Source organism: Chionomys nivalis, chromosome 12 (assembly GCF_950005125.1).
Source record: "Chionomys nivalis chromosome 12, mChiNiv1.1, whole genome shotgun sequence".
NCBI classification, from domain to species: Eukaryota; Metazoa; Chordata; class Mammalia; order Rodentia; family Cricetidae; genus Chionomys; species Chionomys nivalis.
Genome location: NC_080097.1, coordinates 2,777,736 through 2,791,483, shown reverse-complemented (window position 1 = coordinate 2,791,483; position 13,748 = coordinate 2,777,736). Strand labels below are relative to the sequence as shown.

The 13,748-nt window shown below is 45.6% G+C and overlaps 1 protein-coding gene across 11 annotated transcripts in view; it reads right to left on the bottom strand.

The window, feature by feature from the left end:
* The window catches only part of Dock9 (dedicator of cytokinesis 9), a 240,697-nt gene that overhangs the window by 103,466 nt on the left and 123,483 nt on the right, over nt 1-13,748 (bottom strand). For all 11 annotated transcript variants that reach the window (XM_057785894.1, XM_057785904.1, XM_057785898.1 and 8 more), the window contains exons 4-7: nt 10,194-10,276; nt 7,832-7,901; nt 6,012-6,107; nt 4,753-4,887 (exon numbers count right to left, since the gene is read on the bottom strand). In XM_057785894.1, coding sequence (XP_057641877.1) covers nt 4,753-4,887; nt 6,012-6,107; nt 7,832-7,901; nt 10,194-10,276 — 384 coding nt within the window. The remainder of the gene's footprint in view (nt 1-4,752; nt 4,888-6,011; nt 6,108-7,831; nt 7,902-10,193; nt 10,277-13,748) is intronic.

The window sequence follows — 13,748 nt, the reverse complement described above, 5'->3', positions numbered from 1 at the left end:
TCTTTTAAAAAGATTTACTTTTTAATTTATGTATGTGAGTGCCTTGTCTGTGGTATATATGTACACTATGCATGTGGCTTGTTCTGGAGGAGGTCAGAGGAGAGCCCTGGGTCCCCTGAACTGGACGTTTACAGATGGTTGTGAGCCACCATATATATGATGGGACTGGAACCTGGGTCCTCTGCAAAAGCAGTAGATGCTGGGGCTGGAGAGGGGGCTCAGTGATCAAGAGCATTTGCTGGTTTCTTTTTTTAAGATTTACTTTTATTATTTTTAACTATATTTCCGTGTGTGCATGTGCAGGTATATATGTGCATGCGTGTGCAGGTGCCCATGGAGGCCGAGGCATCAGATCTCCTGTAGCTGGAGTTACAGATACCCATGAGCCACATGACATGGGTGCTGGGAACCAAGCTTGTGCTTAACCACTGAGCCATCTTTCAGGCCTCATTTCCTTTCTTATCTATTTAATCTATGTATTTCTTGCCCCCTGCAATGGCACAGAAATCCCTCAAGGACAGGAGCTGTCTGTTCTCTTTACTTAATGTTACCCCCACAATCTTCAAAGTCTGGCACACAGTGAGCATTTGAAAAATAGCTGAATCTATGAAATTTCACATGTAAATATTCTATATTCAATAGTTACATATTTAGTTTCTTTTAACAGATCAAGTGTGTGCCACCACTGCCTTTCTCAAAGCTAACTGCTATCTACCAATCTATTCAGCTTACTTCCCCGGAACTTTTCCCATCATTTATTAATCGTAAAAGCATGTGGATTCTTTGTCTCCAGTTCGCATGCCCATTATGGGAATGGAGGATAAATATATACCAAAGGTTGGTCCATCTCAGTACTGCTTGCATTCAGGCCCATCGTTCTTCCCACAAGGGGCTGTTCTACATACTATTCTAGGTTTGGCAGCATCCTGGCCTCCACCTACCACACGTCAGTGGGACAGTTGTGAGCCAAACCATCTCCAGACACTGACAAATATATCCTGGAAGCAAACTCTCCAGGTCAACCACTCTAGACAGAGATTCATCTATGAAGAAAAGAACATAGTCCACACAAGCTGAAGGGGGAGGAGTCACAACCTCCCATTGAGTGCTGAGGGGGCAGAGTGCCCCAACACCCACTAAAATCTCAGCCAGCTGTCTACAGTTCAAGGATGCTTCACGGTGTACGGTTCCGGCACACGGTGACCTAAGGCCTATCATTTTTGCAGGGCAGCTTTTAGAAGCCTGATGCTAAGTGCTTCTCTGGGCAAGGCCGTGCGAACCACGGTGCGCAGATCATCTGCCACGGGCTCAGTGACTGCCACCTCGGGTCTTACTTAAACAAAGGTAAGAATCATGGAGTGAAACATGGGACTGAAGGAGTTTACTCTGTGCATTTGGCGAACCACCTACTCCTCAAACATACAGAGGGTTAAAAATCAAGAAAAAGCACAACACCTTGATTCTAGGTTATACTTTTGAGACCCATTTTCTTCACCTGCAGCACAAGTCTAACCGACTCCCGTGGCTTTAAAACACCATCAGGGTTTAAGGCACAAGCTCTGTCTTTCAGGTCGACCTGGAAACTTGCCCCTCAGGCATTTCTTTCCATTGACAGCATTCATCGGCTATTATTTTAAATAACATCCAAGAGGGGTGGGGCCAATAGAGGGGTGTGGGAGGGGCCATGAGAGGGTAGAGAAGTACACAGGTACGAAGATCTCCTGAAGGACATAGTACCGTGAACAATAAAAATACATGACCAAAAATAAAAGCTAAAAAGTAAGCATCCCAAATAATTGTTTTTCTTTTCCCCAAACCATTTAAATTACAACTTTTTATTTCTTTTTTGTTGTCATTTGAAGACAGGGTCTCACACAAGCCAGGCTGCCCACAAACCCCTAGGAAGCCAAGAAAGGCTTCAAACTCGGGGGCTTCTAACCTCCACCTCCCAAGTGTTCTGACTTCAAGTGTATGCTACCACAGATGGGCTTAACGTAGGAAATAACTCTTTTGAAGACTTATATGTGGTTCAGTAAAGGAGAGATGCTATGAACTACAAACGCAAAAATAATCTGAAGGGAGAGACGGGCACTGGTGTGAGACCTCGGAGTCTGAGATGCTCCCGAGGCCAGCGGCTTGATGAGGGCAATCCAGCAACTGTGTTATTACACTGTGTTGCACACTTGTAACAAGACACTCTTGTTAAACAAAAATAATTACTTCCTACTGCAGAATGAAGGTAGAAAAAAATACATCTAGCTCTGCTTTATACTATACCACAAAATTCAGCTAAAAAAGTACTTCAAGGCTTTTCAGCTCCATGTGAAAGAAACTTGAGCTTGGAGATCTTACAAAGAAAGCCGATAAACTGTCATTAACGAATTACTCCAGTACTTCTATTCCACAGCTACTCAGTATGCTTTAATATACTTGTTATTCACATCTGGGAGCTGCTGAGGCTCCACTAGGATTGGCTGCTGGCAGAGGGATCCACCAGCTGATTAGCTGTTGAAGATACTTTCTCAGGGACTGTGAAATCATGCTACGGTCTTGCTCTAGGGCTCAGACACATGTTCACCACTTGTGGTCTGGGGTCCTGCCCTGTGGCTTATGGGTTTCCAAAAATTAAATATGCCAAGAGCTAACTAAATTCCTCTGTTGTGGCTATTGTCAAAAGCCAGTGATGCTCACCAGCAGATGGGCTACACCATCGGCTACACCATCAGCTTTAGCAGGTGACTCCTGCACTTTACCCCCAGCCAGTTCACCCCAGCACCCTCTCCTGCTGCACTTCCAGTATCTCCTGCCACTCACTCTCTGGGTCCTGCCCACTTCTGATCTGGATGCTAATTTTTGCTTCTGACAAGGACAAAGCCATAATTACCAGAGTGCTAGACAAAATAGATGAGAACGCTATTCTCAAATAAGGGTAGAGACTGTGTAGATGTGATCTCCAACAGAAGAAAAATAAATGAACCCACTGACTTCAGCATCTGGCAGGACAGAGATTCAAGGTAAAGCTACCGACCAAACCTCATGAAGACAGGCAGAAAAAACATACAGGAAAGTCTCTGGAATGAGGACCAGGTGAGAGACATCAGGTAGACAAACATTGTAGAACTCTTCACATCCCATGTATGTTGTCTAGTTTCTATCTGCATGTCTACCTCAACAAAAAAGTTTTCCAGCTCATAAATAAAACTCAAGACAGAGCAACCTAAATTTCAGGAAATGAAGGACGAGATGGGGGTCTGTGAGATGGCTTGGCAGGTCAAGGCACTGGCCTCACAAGTTTGTCAACTTGAACTTGACCCACAGGGCCCATCTAGTGGTGGAAAGAGAGAACGGATACCATGTTGTTCTCTGACATCCACACGCATGCTATGGAATTCACCGCCACCTGAACCCCTCCCAACAATCAATAATTTTTTTTTAAATTATAAAGAGATGATCATATAAACAGGGAGGAAGAATACATCGGGTGCCCCCAAACACAATGGTGTCGAGAAGACACTGCAAAGGCTCTTGTGTTCCGAGGTCAAAGGACTACCTGGGATTTCTAAAAAATGAGTCAAACACAACTCAAATAAAAGTTTTTGCGGATAAAGTAAAAAAAGTTACCATTTTATATAAAGCTTCTTAGGCAGTCACAAGACTCTAGTAACTAGAGGGTGTCTTCTCTAAAATAAAAATTTAAAAATCACAACAAAAAGGAGCTAAACGGACTGGAGAAGGAAGGTCAAAAGGTCCAGTCACCGGTCACTTGTTTTGAGGCCAGCCTGGACTATGTAAGACCCCATCTCATAAAGGAGCAGAGAAGTCTACACAGTGGGGAAGGTGAAGAGAAAGGATCTTCAGGACAGCAGCTCTGTGGGGTGGAGAGCCACAGTCTGGAATGGAACAGAAGGGGGCGGCTCTAAAATTCTACCTTCCCGCACAGGAGCCAGGACTAAAGAGTGGGAAGTAAGGGGGGGACTATGACTTCAGGGGAGCCAGGAGCACCCCAGTGCAAGAGGTGTGGGGGTGAAGCATGTGAACAGTAGCCTTCAGCCCTTCTCTACTCATGAGGATTTACTAGAGGACAAAGAAGCAATTTGATTTCAGGTAAGAATGTAAATATCAAAACAAAAAGACCTATCAAATCCGAGAGCGATGTCAGCTATGTCCCCGACTTCTCCAGGTTAGCCCCACGACACAACCTCCTTATAGAATCAAGCTCCAGGCTAATGCCACTCGGAGGGAGGCTTCTCTGGTGATGCTGAATCCATCCACTGTCTCTTTGACTGAGAGAGTGTTACTGGTCACAGAGCCCCTCTGTCTAAGGCCTGCAGAAGGAACGCATTCATGCTTCATTCTGCGGGTACTCGGGCAGAGTCCGACGAATCAGGGTGTTTGTGTCTTACACACTGTGAGTTGGGAGATGGAACAAGCCTCCACGTTGGAAAGTGAACAATTCCCGTATGTGGGTTTTACTATGCGGCCCAGGCTGGCCATGAATCTAAGATCCCTCAACCTCATTCTCCCGTTATCACACCCACGTTTTAAACACAAAGCCTCACACACTAGAGGACTCCTGTCTACCACAGTATCCTGCCATCTTTAAAATGATGAAAAACAGGCTGTGTTTTCAGGTTAGGTGTTACATTTCCAGCCTAATTACAGCCATGTTCGAAAGCGTTTCCCTGAATCTGCACATTCATGCGTAGTATCGCTGCAGACCAGAAACCTTGAGAGAATGCTTTTCATACTCACTTGAATCACGCCCATGCAGGAATCTAGGAATATGGATCCTTTGGGTTCCTTGGAGATCTTTTCATCTTTATAAAAATTTAGATTGTAGGATCCATCACCAAGTTGAATCAGGTGGAAAAACCGCCGCTTAAATGACTGGAAACAAAACAAAACCAAACTCAGACAGCTCTTCTTTCTGGATGGACAGTGGGAACTGATAAGCCACCAGGGCTCTGGAAAACACAAGCCAGAACTCTGTAACCCGAGTGGGATGCTAGTCATTGCTGCTGGTCCCTGGATTGGCTGGAGGAAGATCCCCCACCACGGCTCACGGTCTTCCTGCCTGTGTGTTTTAAGAAGGCTTCATCATCACCCAGAGTTCACTGTTTCTCATCCACAGAGCTTGAGGTTTGACATAACCACCCTAAAGTAGGGAGAGGAGCTCCAACTGTGAGACAGAGGTGTTCTCACATCCCCAGAGCCCCTCACTCACACAACAGGGAATGTCTTCCCGTCATGCCATGGAAGGACTTTTGAGCCTTGGGATTCTGGCGGTCAGTACTTGCCTGGTTTATTTTCTACCTCTGTGTTCCTCTTCGCTGTTTCTTTTCTCCCTGATTCACCCTGGTCTCTTCTGCATAACTTCTTAAACTACTTTTACTCTTATTTTTTATTTTAATTTTTTAAACTATGTGTATGTTCTTGTAAGTGCTGGTATCTGTGGATGCCAGAGATGTTGAATGTCCTTGGAGCTGCCTGATTGGGGTGCTGGAAACATTTTGTGTAAGGGAAAGCCGGGTGATGATATACCCTTGTGTCAGGGGAAGCGGGGCCATGATACGCCCTCATGTGAGGGAAAGCAGGGTGAGACGCCCTCGTGTGAGGGAAAACGGGGTGATATGAGGGAAAGCGGGGTGATACGCCCTCGTGTGAGGGGAAGCGGGGCGATACGCCCTCGTGTGAGGGGAAGAGGGGCGATACGCCCTCGTGTGAGGGAAAACGGGGTGATATGAGGGAAAGCGGGGCGATACGCCCTCGTGTGAGGGGAAGCGGGGCGATACGCCCTCGTGTGAGGGGAAGCGGGGCGATACGCCCTCGTGTGAGGGGAAGCGGGGCGATACGCCCTCGTGTGAGGGGAAACGGGGCGATACGCCCTCGTGTGAGGGGAAGCGGGGCGATACGCCCTCGTGTGAGGGGAAACAGGGCGATACGCCCTCGTGTGAAGGGAAGCGGGTGAGACGCCCTCGTGTGAGGGGAAGCGGGGCGATACGCCCTCTTACCCTCATGGTCACGCTGATCGCACTGTTCATGTTGCCTTTGTACAGCCAGCCTTGCTTGGTGATCCCGCCCTTCTGAGACCCGAGGGAGGCAGCATCCTAGGAGGGAAGGGAAACGCACCACGTCAACCTACTGCCTTGTGTTGATTATTTTCTAGGAGTTTCATCAACGGGAAAACCATTCCATCTGTGCCAAGTGGTCCAGTTACCACTAGTGCCTCCATGTCCCTCCAGAGGCTGTATACCGGTGAATTCTAGATATCCTGTTCCCTTAAGGGTCGGGTTAGTCCCGGCCAAATTTTTACTTTTGAGAGTTTAACGAGCCACAGGAACCACATACCACTCAGTTTTTCTGCCTCACCCAGTTTCATGAAAAAAGTTTTTGAGCGACACTCCTCCACGGTTAGAGGACAAAAGAAAATTTCTGAAATGCTTCCCAGAGGCTTGGTTCAGGGAAAGGTGAATAAAGAAAAGGAAACAGGAGGCCGTGCAGGAAGGAGATACAAAAAAGAAAAAAAAAAAAAAAAAAAAAAAAAAAAAAAAAAAAACAAAAACAGGGTGAGGGTGAGGGAAAGAGAGGCAGATACTGGAATAAAAATGCATCTTCAAGAGAAGACTTTCCCTGTGAGATCTGGGTGTGAGGCGGTGGGCACGGAGCCAGGGCATGCCCCCGCCACTGCCAGCACACACAGTCATGGACAGCTATAAACATGGCCCAACATAAAACTGTTAAGTTACTTAAAGCTTTTTCACATTTTCTTTCCTGTAACTTGACCACACAGTGTGTGGACTACACAGCTGACAGCGTCAGTCCGCGGTGATGAAGACTGGAGACGCCTGAGACAGAGGTAAACAGACAGGGATAGCACTGCCAAGTCTTCCCTTAACCAAACCGAGAAGTGTGGGGAGGCCTGGCTCAGCTTTGTTGAGCCACCCTGATATCAGCGTTTGCGGTTTCGGCATTCTTGAGATTGGAACTGAGAAATTGTTTCCCTGTCAAGGGTTTCCTAAGCTGTTGGGCACCTCGACATGCACGCCTTCGCTCGGTCCTCCTGGCCATATAATCAGCACCTTTAAAACGGAGACTGTGTAGCCCTGGCTAGCCTAGAACTCGTTATGTAGACTAGGGCTGGCCTTAACTCACAGAGCACCTGCCTCTGCCCGGTGAGTGGTGGTTAGATTAAAAGTGTTCACTGTGAGCCACATTAACTTTTCTGACAATTATTTCTGAAACACTATTGCTCCAGAATAGTTAGAAGATGTTTAGAAGATTACCTTCTAAAGATTGCTAACGCCATCTCAATGTACAGCTAAGGAAAGGGGAAAGGGGTCTAAATCCGCGACGGGGCACCAACAGAGAGAAAGAGGAATACGGGGGGCGGGGGGGTCCTGTGCTAAGTTTATGAGATTCCCTTCCTGAGCTGACAAAGGCCTCGCCCTCTTCATACACTTCCCTAAGTACCATCTTTCTCCAAGAGCTAGGGAGCTTATTAAAGTCAGACCACACCAAAACAGCCACTGGAGAAACAGCCATTTCACTTTCACTGTTGAAAAACAGCCGAAATTCAAGGTCTAAGGCATCTTGGTATCTCTTAGCGATGCGGCCAGATCTGACCCAATCCCCTTGCAAGTGATCTCAGAACAAAACACAAGTCAGAGAACATGAGATGCTGAGCAGTCCAGATAAAGCCAGGACCTGAAGTCAACCTAAAAATAGATTTTAAAATTTTCCTTTGCTTCATTTAAACATCCCCGTTCCTGTTTGGGCTGAAAGGTTGGCTCTGGGAGTCTCGAGTGGGAAGACACAGAGGGCAAGAGCCTACCTCGTCTTTGTCCGCCTCTTCATCAACTTCATAGACATGGACTGGAAGTTTATCCAACTTGGCCACTTTGCTTTAAAAACAAGAAAGAAAACTTGCTTTGTAACTGCATCATCAATAGAGTCTACATCTCCACCCATCAGAGGAACCAGCCCATAACAAGCCCAACAGTGGCCCCCGGCAAAGAATAACACAGCCCATGCCATTGCTTTTCAATGAACCGAGGAACCTATTCAAAGGTCCACACAGCACCGTAGAAATAAAGACACGGCTTGCTAGAGCTAGGAGGCCTATTAAATGTAAGAAAGTGGACTGGGTACTAATTAAAAGACTAGGTGGGACAATTTTTAATATTAAAATATGAGAGAAGAAAAAAAATAAATAAAATATGAGAGAAATATATTATGGGGGTCACAGAATTTTAAGTGATTAATGGTGGAAGGTGATAAAGTCATTAATGGCGGACAGTACCGACAGCTACAGCAGCAGTAGCTACAGCTACAGAACAGCTGTATGCTGGGTGTGCCGGGTACGTTACACACACCCTGTCATGTAAGTGGTGGGAGCTGTTGTCAGTGTGACGGGAAACTCAGAGAGAGCAAAGCTAACCCAGACAAAACCCAGAGTCTGGAACCCTATCACAGTGTTCCATTCGGTGCGACTTCTTACTGACGCGCAACGGTTAAACTCTACCCCACAGTATACATGCACTCCATGAAGTCAGTTATCTTCCTACATGGAGACAGTTTAAGAAGACAATCCAGGAAGGTGGATTTATCAGATCAAGTGGGAATTATTTTAAATCACCAAGTGAGCGCTGGGCAACCAGAGAGCTCAGAAGCCTATCCATGCGGAGAAAATAAAGTCAGCAGGGAGTGTTCCCTCTGATGTTTAAAAAGGTGATCAGGAAGTTGGCTGAACACTCTAAGGAGTGGCTGAGCCACACATGTAGGAAAACAAACAGCGGGGTCCAGAGAGAAAAGTACAAAGGGCTCGGAGTCTCGCCGAGGGAACAAACTCAAGAACGTACTAATTTGGGTTCAATGCAAGTTTCCAGGGGCAACAGTGACCCTGAAAACAACCTGTCTCCATTTGCTCTGATCCAGCACCGGTTGCACTTCCTTTGTGGACTGTGTGTGGAATGTGCTGTCTTCCAACAGTCCTCTGAGTAGAGACACACACACATCCTGCTTCCCTTTCCACAAACCTATCCCAACACAATTGTTTTCAGTGTGCTCACAGTTAAAGCTTCAAAGCAGGTAAGGAACTGACTTGGGAAACACTGTATAAGATTTGCTTTCTCAACACATTTATTTACCATAGTCTTCACGTGGTTCTTTCCAAAATATTCTTTTTTTTTTTTTTTTTTTGGTTTTTCGAGACAGGGTTTCTCTGTGGTTTTGGAACCTGTTCTGGAACTAGCTCTTGTAGACCAGGCTGGTCTCGAACTCACAGAAATCCACCTGCCTCTGCCTCCCAAGTGCTGGGATTAAAGGCATGCGCCACCACCGCCTGGCTAAAATATTCTTTTGAAGAAATGCACAGACAGACAGACAGGAAGGCAGGCAGACAGACAGACAGACACACACACACACACACAGAGAGAGAGAGAGCGGGAGAGAGAGAGAGCACTATTCTCAAGAATTAAGCTGGAACCAATCTAGGTGTCTGTCAATACACAGGATGAAATTGCTTTCAGACCTAAAAAAAATTAATGTAATTGGACATACTTATATCACAGCAAAAATACAGTCAATACATACGTTATGTGGAGCCTAAAGTCTATACAGATACATAAAAATCATGGAGGCACAGATGACACGAAAGAAGGTGCCCAAGGACGTATGGGTCAGACAGGAATGGGGAGAATATGCTCAAAGCACGGTACATGCTTGGATAAGAGGTGATTATGGAGCCAGGAGCGTGTGCAGTGGATGTGAACACAAGAAAGTGGGCGGGGCGTGTGAACACTGAGAAGACAATGGTGGGAGACGCAGAATATTGTAAGGAGACTGGAGACGATCAAAAACGTGGAGGAAATGTCAGGATGAGACTCATTACCTCATACAGTTAATAAATGCTGACAAGTGGTCAGTCCAATAACCACAAAACCACACTGCAGCATAGTTCACTACAGTGGCCTTATCTCTTACACACCTCAGTGGAAACTTTCTGGCTCTCCGAACAGAATTAAGCCACCTCTATGTTCTCATTGCTGTTCACCCCATCAGAGTATGACATCGAGTCTTGCAATCAAAAGATATTACCATGCACACAGAAATCTCCTGTGCTTTCACAACCTCTCTGACTGTGCAAATGAAGCCACACGTCTTCCTGAGCACACACACGCCTGAAGCCTGCTCACCTCGGAAGCTGCCGAAACTCTCCTGAGTAATCTTCATATTTGTACGTCACGAGATGCCAGTCGGAGTTGTAGGTTTTGATGCACTGTGGGGGATTTAGAAAAACAACACAGAGACACAGAAATCAGGTGACTTTCTGCAGAGTCAGGCCCTAGAGAAGTTCCAAAGTTCCACCATCAATTATCAGCCATCAAAGCTCTACCTGCAGAGTCTCCCGGAGGTGTGAGACTTCGAACCACTGAAACATGACCCTTGGGAAGGATACTGCTTCAAGTTATCAATATAGATGATCTGACAGCAGTTTTTATATGGTGACATCGAAATAGCAATTACTATTCCTGGCTTATAATCAATTTTTCATATAAAGGAAAGTTATACTGCTATGGTGGTTTGAATGAGAATTGCCTCCCTAGAGACTCATATATTTAGACGTTTGGTCCCCAGTAGATGGAACTGTTTGGGATGGATTAGGAGGTGTGGTCTTGAAGGTACGTAGAATTGTGAGGTTTCAAAAGCCTGCATCATTCCCAAAGTCTCTCACACAGGCTCATACTTACAAATCGGTGCGTAAGTTCAGTTGTGTGTGTGTGTGTGTGTGTGTGTGTGCGTGCTGCGGGCACTCCACTGCTAAGCTTCTTTTAGTGACATTAGTGCTCACACACTACATCAGAACTACCTCACCGCATGACTACACAGGAGCAAGGTGCCCTTCGCCCATCTGCCTGGCATGTGGGCACCTGTCTGAGGGCTGTGTAGTCTTACAAGGCTACATCTCTGCATCTACCATGAATGGGTGGAATTCAGCAGCTGAAGGCCCCGCTTGTTAAAGCCCGCTTGGTCCATGTGAAATTCTAGATAGCTAGCTCTTGACATACACAGAAGTGGGGAGAGAAAAAGAGTATGAAAAGATGTATTTGTGCCAGACCTCATTATGGGGCTGGGGTGGGGAGAAACTGTCTGTGAACAAAGCCCCCGTCTTATCCCACTTCATTTACACCAACTGTCTGTCTGTCGTGGCCTCCACCCGAGCAGCCACCAACTCACAACCGTGACAACAATCGGTGCTTTTTTAAGTTTTATTTTTCTTTATTTTCGAGACAGGATTTCTCCGTAGCTTTTGGTTCCTGTCCTGGCACTAGCTCTTGTAGACCAGGCTGGCCTCGAACTCACAGAGATCCGCCTGCCTCTGCCTCCCGAGTGCTGGGATTAAAGGCGTGCGCCACCACTGCCCGGCTAAGTTTTATTTTTCTTATGTCAGGCTTCACAGTAAGCAACTTTGCTTCAAAAGATACGAAGAGGGGCTGGAGAGATGGCTCAGAGGTTAGGAGCATCGCCTGCTCTTCCAAAGGTCATGAGTTCAATTCCCAGCAACCACATGGTGGCTCACAACCATCTGTAATGGGGTCTGGTGACCTTTTCTGCCATGCAGGCATACACACAGACAAAATATTGTATACATAATAAATATTAAAAAAAAAACAAAAGATATGAAGGGAAGGGAGTGTGGTTTTCTAGACTATTCTTTGGAGGTAGAGTAAACAGGGGAAAGGGCCAACAGCAGGTCAGACAGGGGAGGTGAGAACTTCTCTCCCTTTGACCACGCAACTAAAAACATTTTTTAAATGTTATTTTATTCTTACAAATGCTTTTCCACAATTTCCAGCAAAACTCTCACACCTGGGTTTCAGATACCACATTCAAAATTAGAATCCAAAGTCCCGGAATATGGCTTTGCGAAGTCACACGTGGTTGCGGGTTTCCCTACAGCTGCCCCTCGGAGGCAGGCATGACTCTGTCTAGCACATTCCTACTGTCTTTATCCGGGCATGATGGTCTCGCAAGAGCCTGCAAGTCAAGCCACAGCGCCAACCTTCTAACCAGACATGAAGCCACTCTGAGGCCGGCATATTCCCAGGTGATGAAGAGCAAGGAGGAAGGACAAAGGGGGTAGCATGAATGTTTTTATGAATGGAATATATGAATACTCACCTGTTTACAACTTTAAGCAAAATGGGGAAATACAATGCCTAAATTTTAAGCTTGTAAGGACTCACTGGTCAAGGAAGTGGCCACCGAGCCTGAGAACCCGAGTTCAATCCTCCGGAGGTCCATGTTGGAAGAAGAGAATGAACTCTTGTAAGTTGCCTTCAGACCTCCATGTGTGCACGGTATTTATGTACACACACACAGAAACATACATACACACATGTACACACACACATAAAATAACTTGGGCTGGAGGCATGGCTCAGGAATTAAGAACACTTGTTGGTCTTGCAGAGGACTCAGGTTCAGCTCCCTCCTCTGACCTCCATGTGCGCCAGCACGAATGTGGTCCACATACATGTGCAGGTAAAACACTCATACACATGAAATAGATACAGCTAAATAAACAATCTTAAAAGAACAAACAAGTCTTTAAAAAATGCCACTGAAGGTTCTCCCCACTCTAAAACAACAACAACAACAAAGCCCAACTTTTTCATGAGTTGGAAGAACTGAATGATGATTTTGTCACATGCTCTAAGGCAGATGTCAGCAAACCTTCTGTGGACATCAAAAGAGTCATAACACAGTGATTTTCAGGATTTCACTGTCCCAACTCAAGTCGGTTGTATTATGACTACAGCCCAATATGGAAACAGATGGGCAAGGCCATGTACCGATAAAACCTCAGCCATGAAAACAGGCTGCGGGCCAGATTTTGTCTGAAGTCACATTTTCCAAAGCCTGTCTTTAAAGAAATGGTTCTATCTGTATAAATATACCTAGTCTGTGCATAGAAGCCTATATAAACACACCTAGTGTGTGTGTGTAAGCTTGTATAAACACACCTAGTGTGTGTGTAAGCCTATATGAACACACCTAGTGTGTGTGTGTGTAAGCTTGTATAAACACACCTAGTGTGTGGAAGCCTGTATAAACACACCTGTGTGTGTGTGTAAGCCTGTATGAACACACCTAGTGTGTGTGTAAACCTGTATGAACATACCTAGTGTATGTGTAAGCCTGTATGAACACACCTAGTGTGTGTGTATAAGCCTGTATGAACACACCTAGTGTGTATAAGCCTGTATGAACACACCTAGTGTGTGTGTGGAAGACTGTATAAGCACATCTAGTGTGTGTAAGCCTGTATGAACACACCTAGTGTGTGTGTGTAAGCCTGTATGAACACATCTAGTGTGTGTAAGCCTGTATGAACACACCTAGTGTGTGTAAGCCTGTATGAACACACCTAGTGTGTGTGTGTAAGCCTGTATGAACACACCTAGTGTGTGTGTATAAGCCTGTATGAACACACCTAGTGTGTGTATCAAAGGTACTAGTGTGGTGAAAAGGAAAGGGACAGGACACTATCTTTACGGAGAGACAGAACACTGCTTTAAACACTTTAGATGCAGACTTATTTTTTTTTTTACATCTCCACTAAAACTCTCTTATTTAATTGATTTTCACTTTAAAAGCACAGCTGACCTGCAGTTCTACTGATAGGAACATACTTCCTCTAAATATCACATAGAAAAGGGCCTAACTCATTTTTTAACTATATTGTG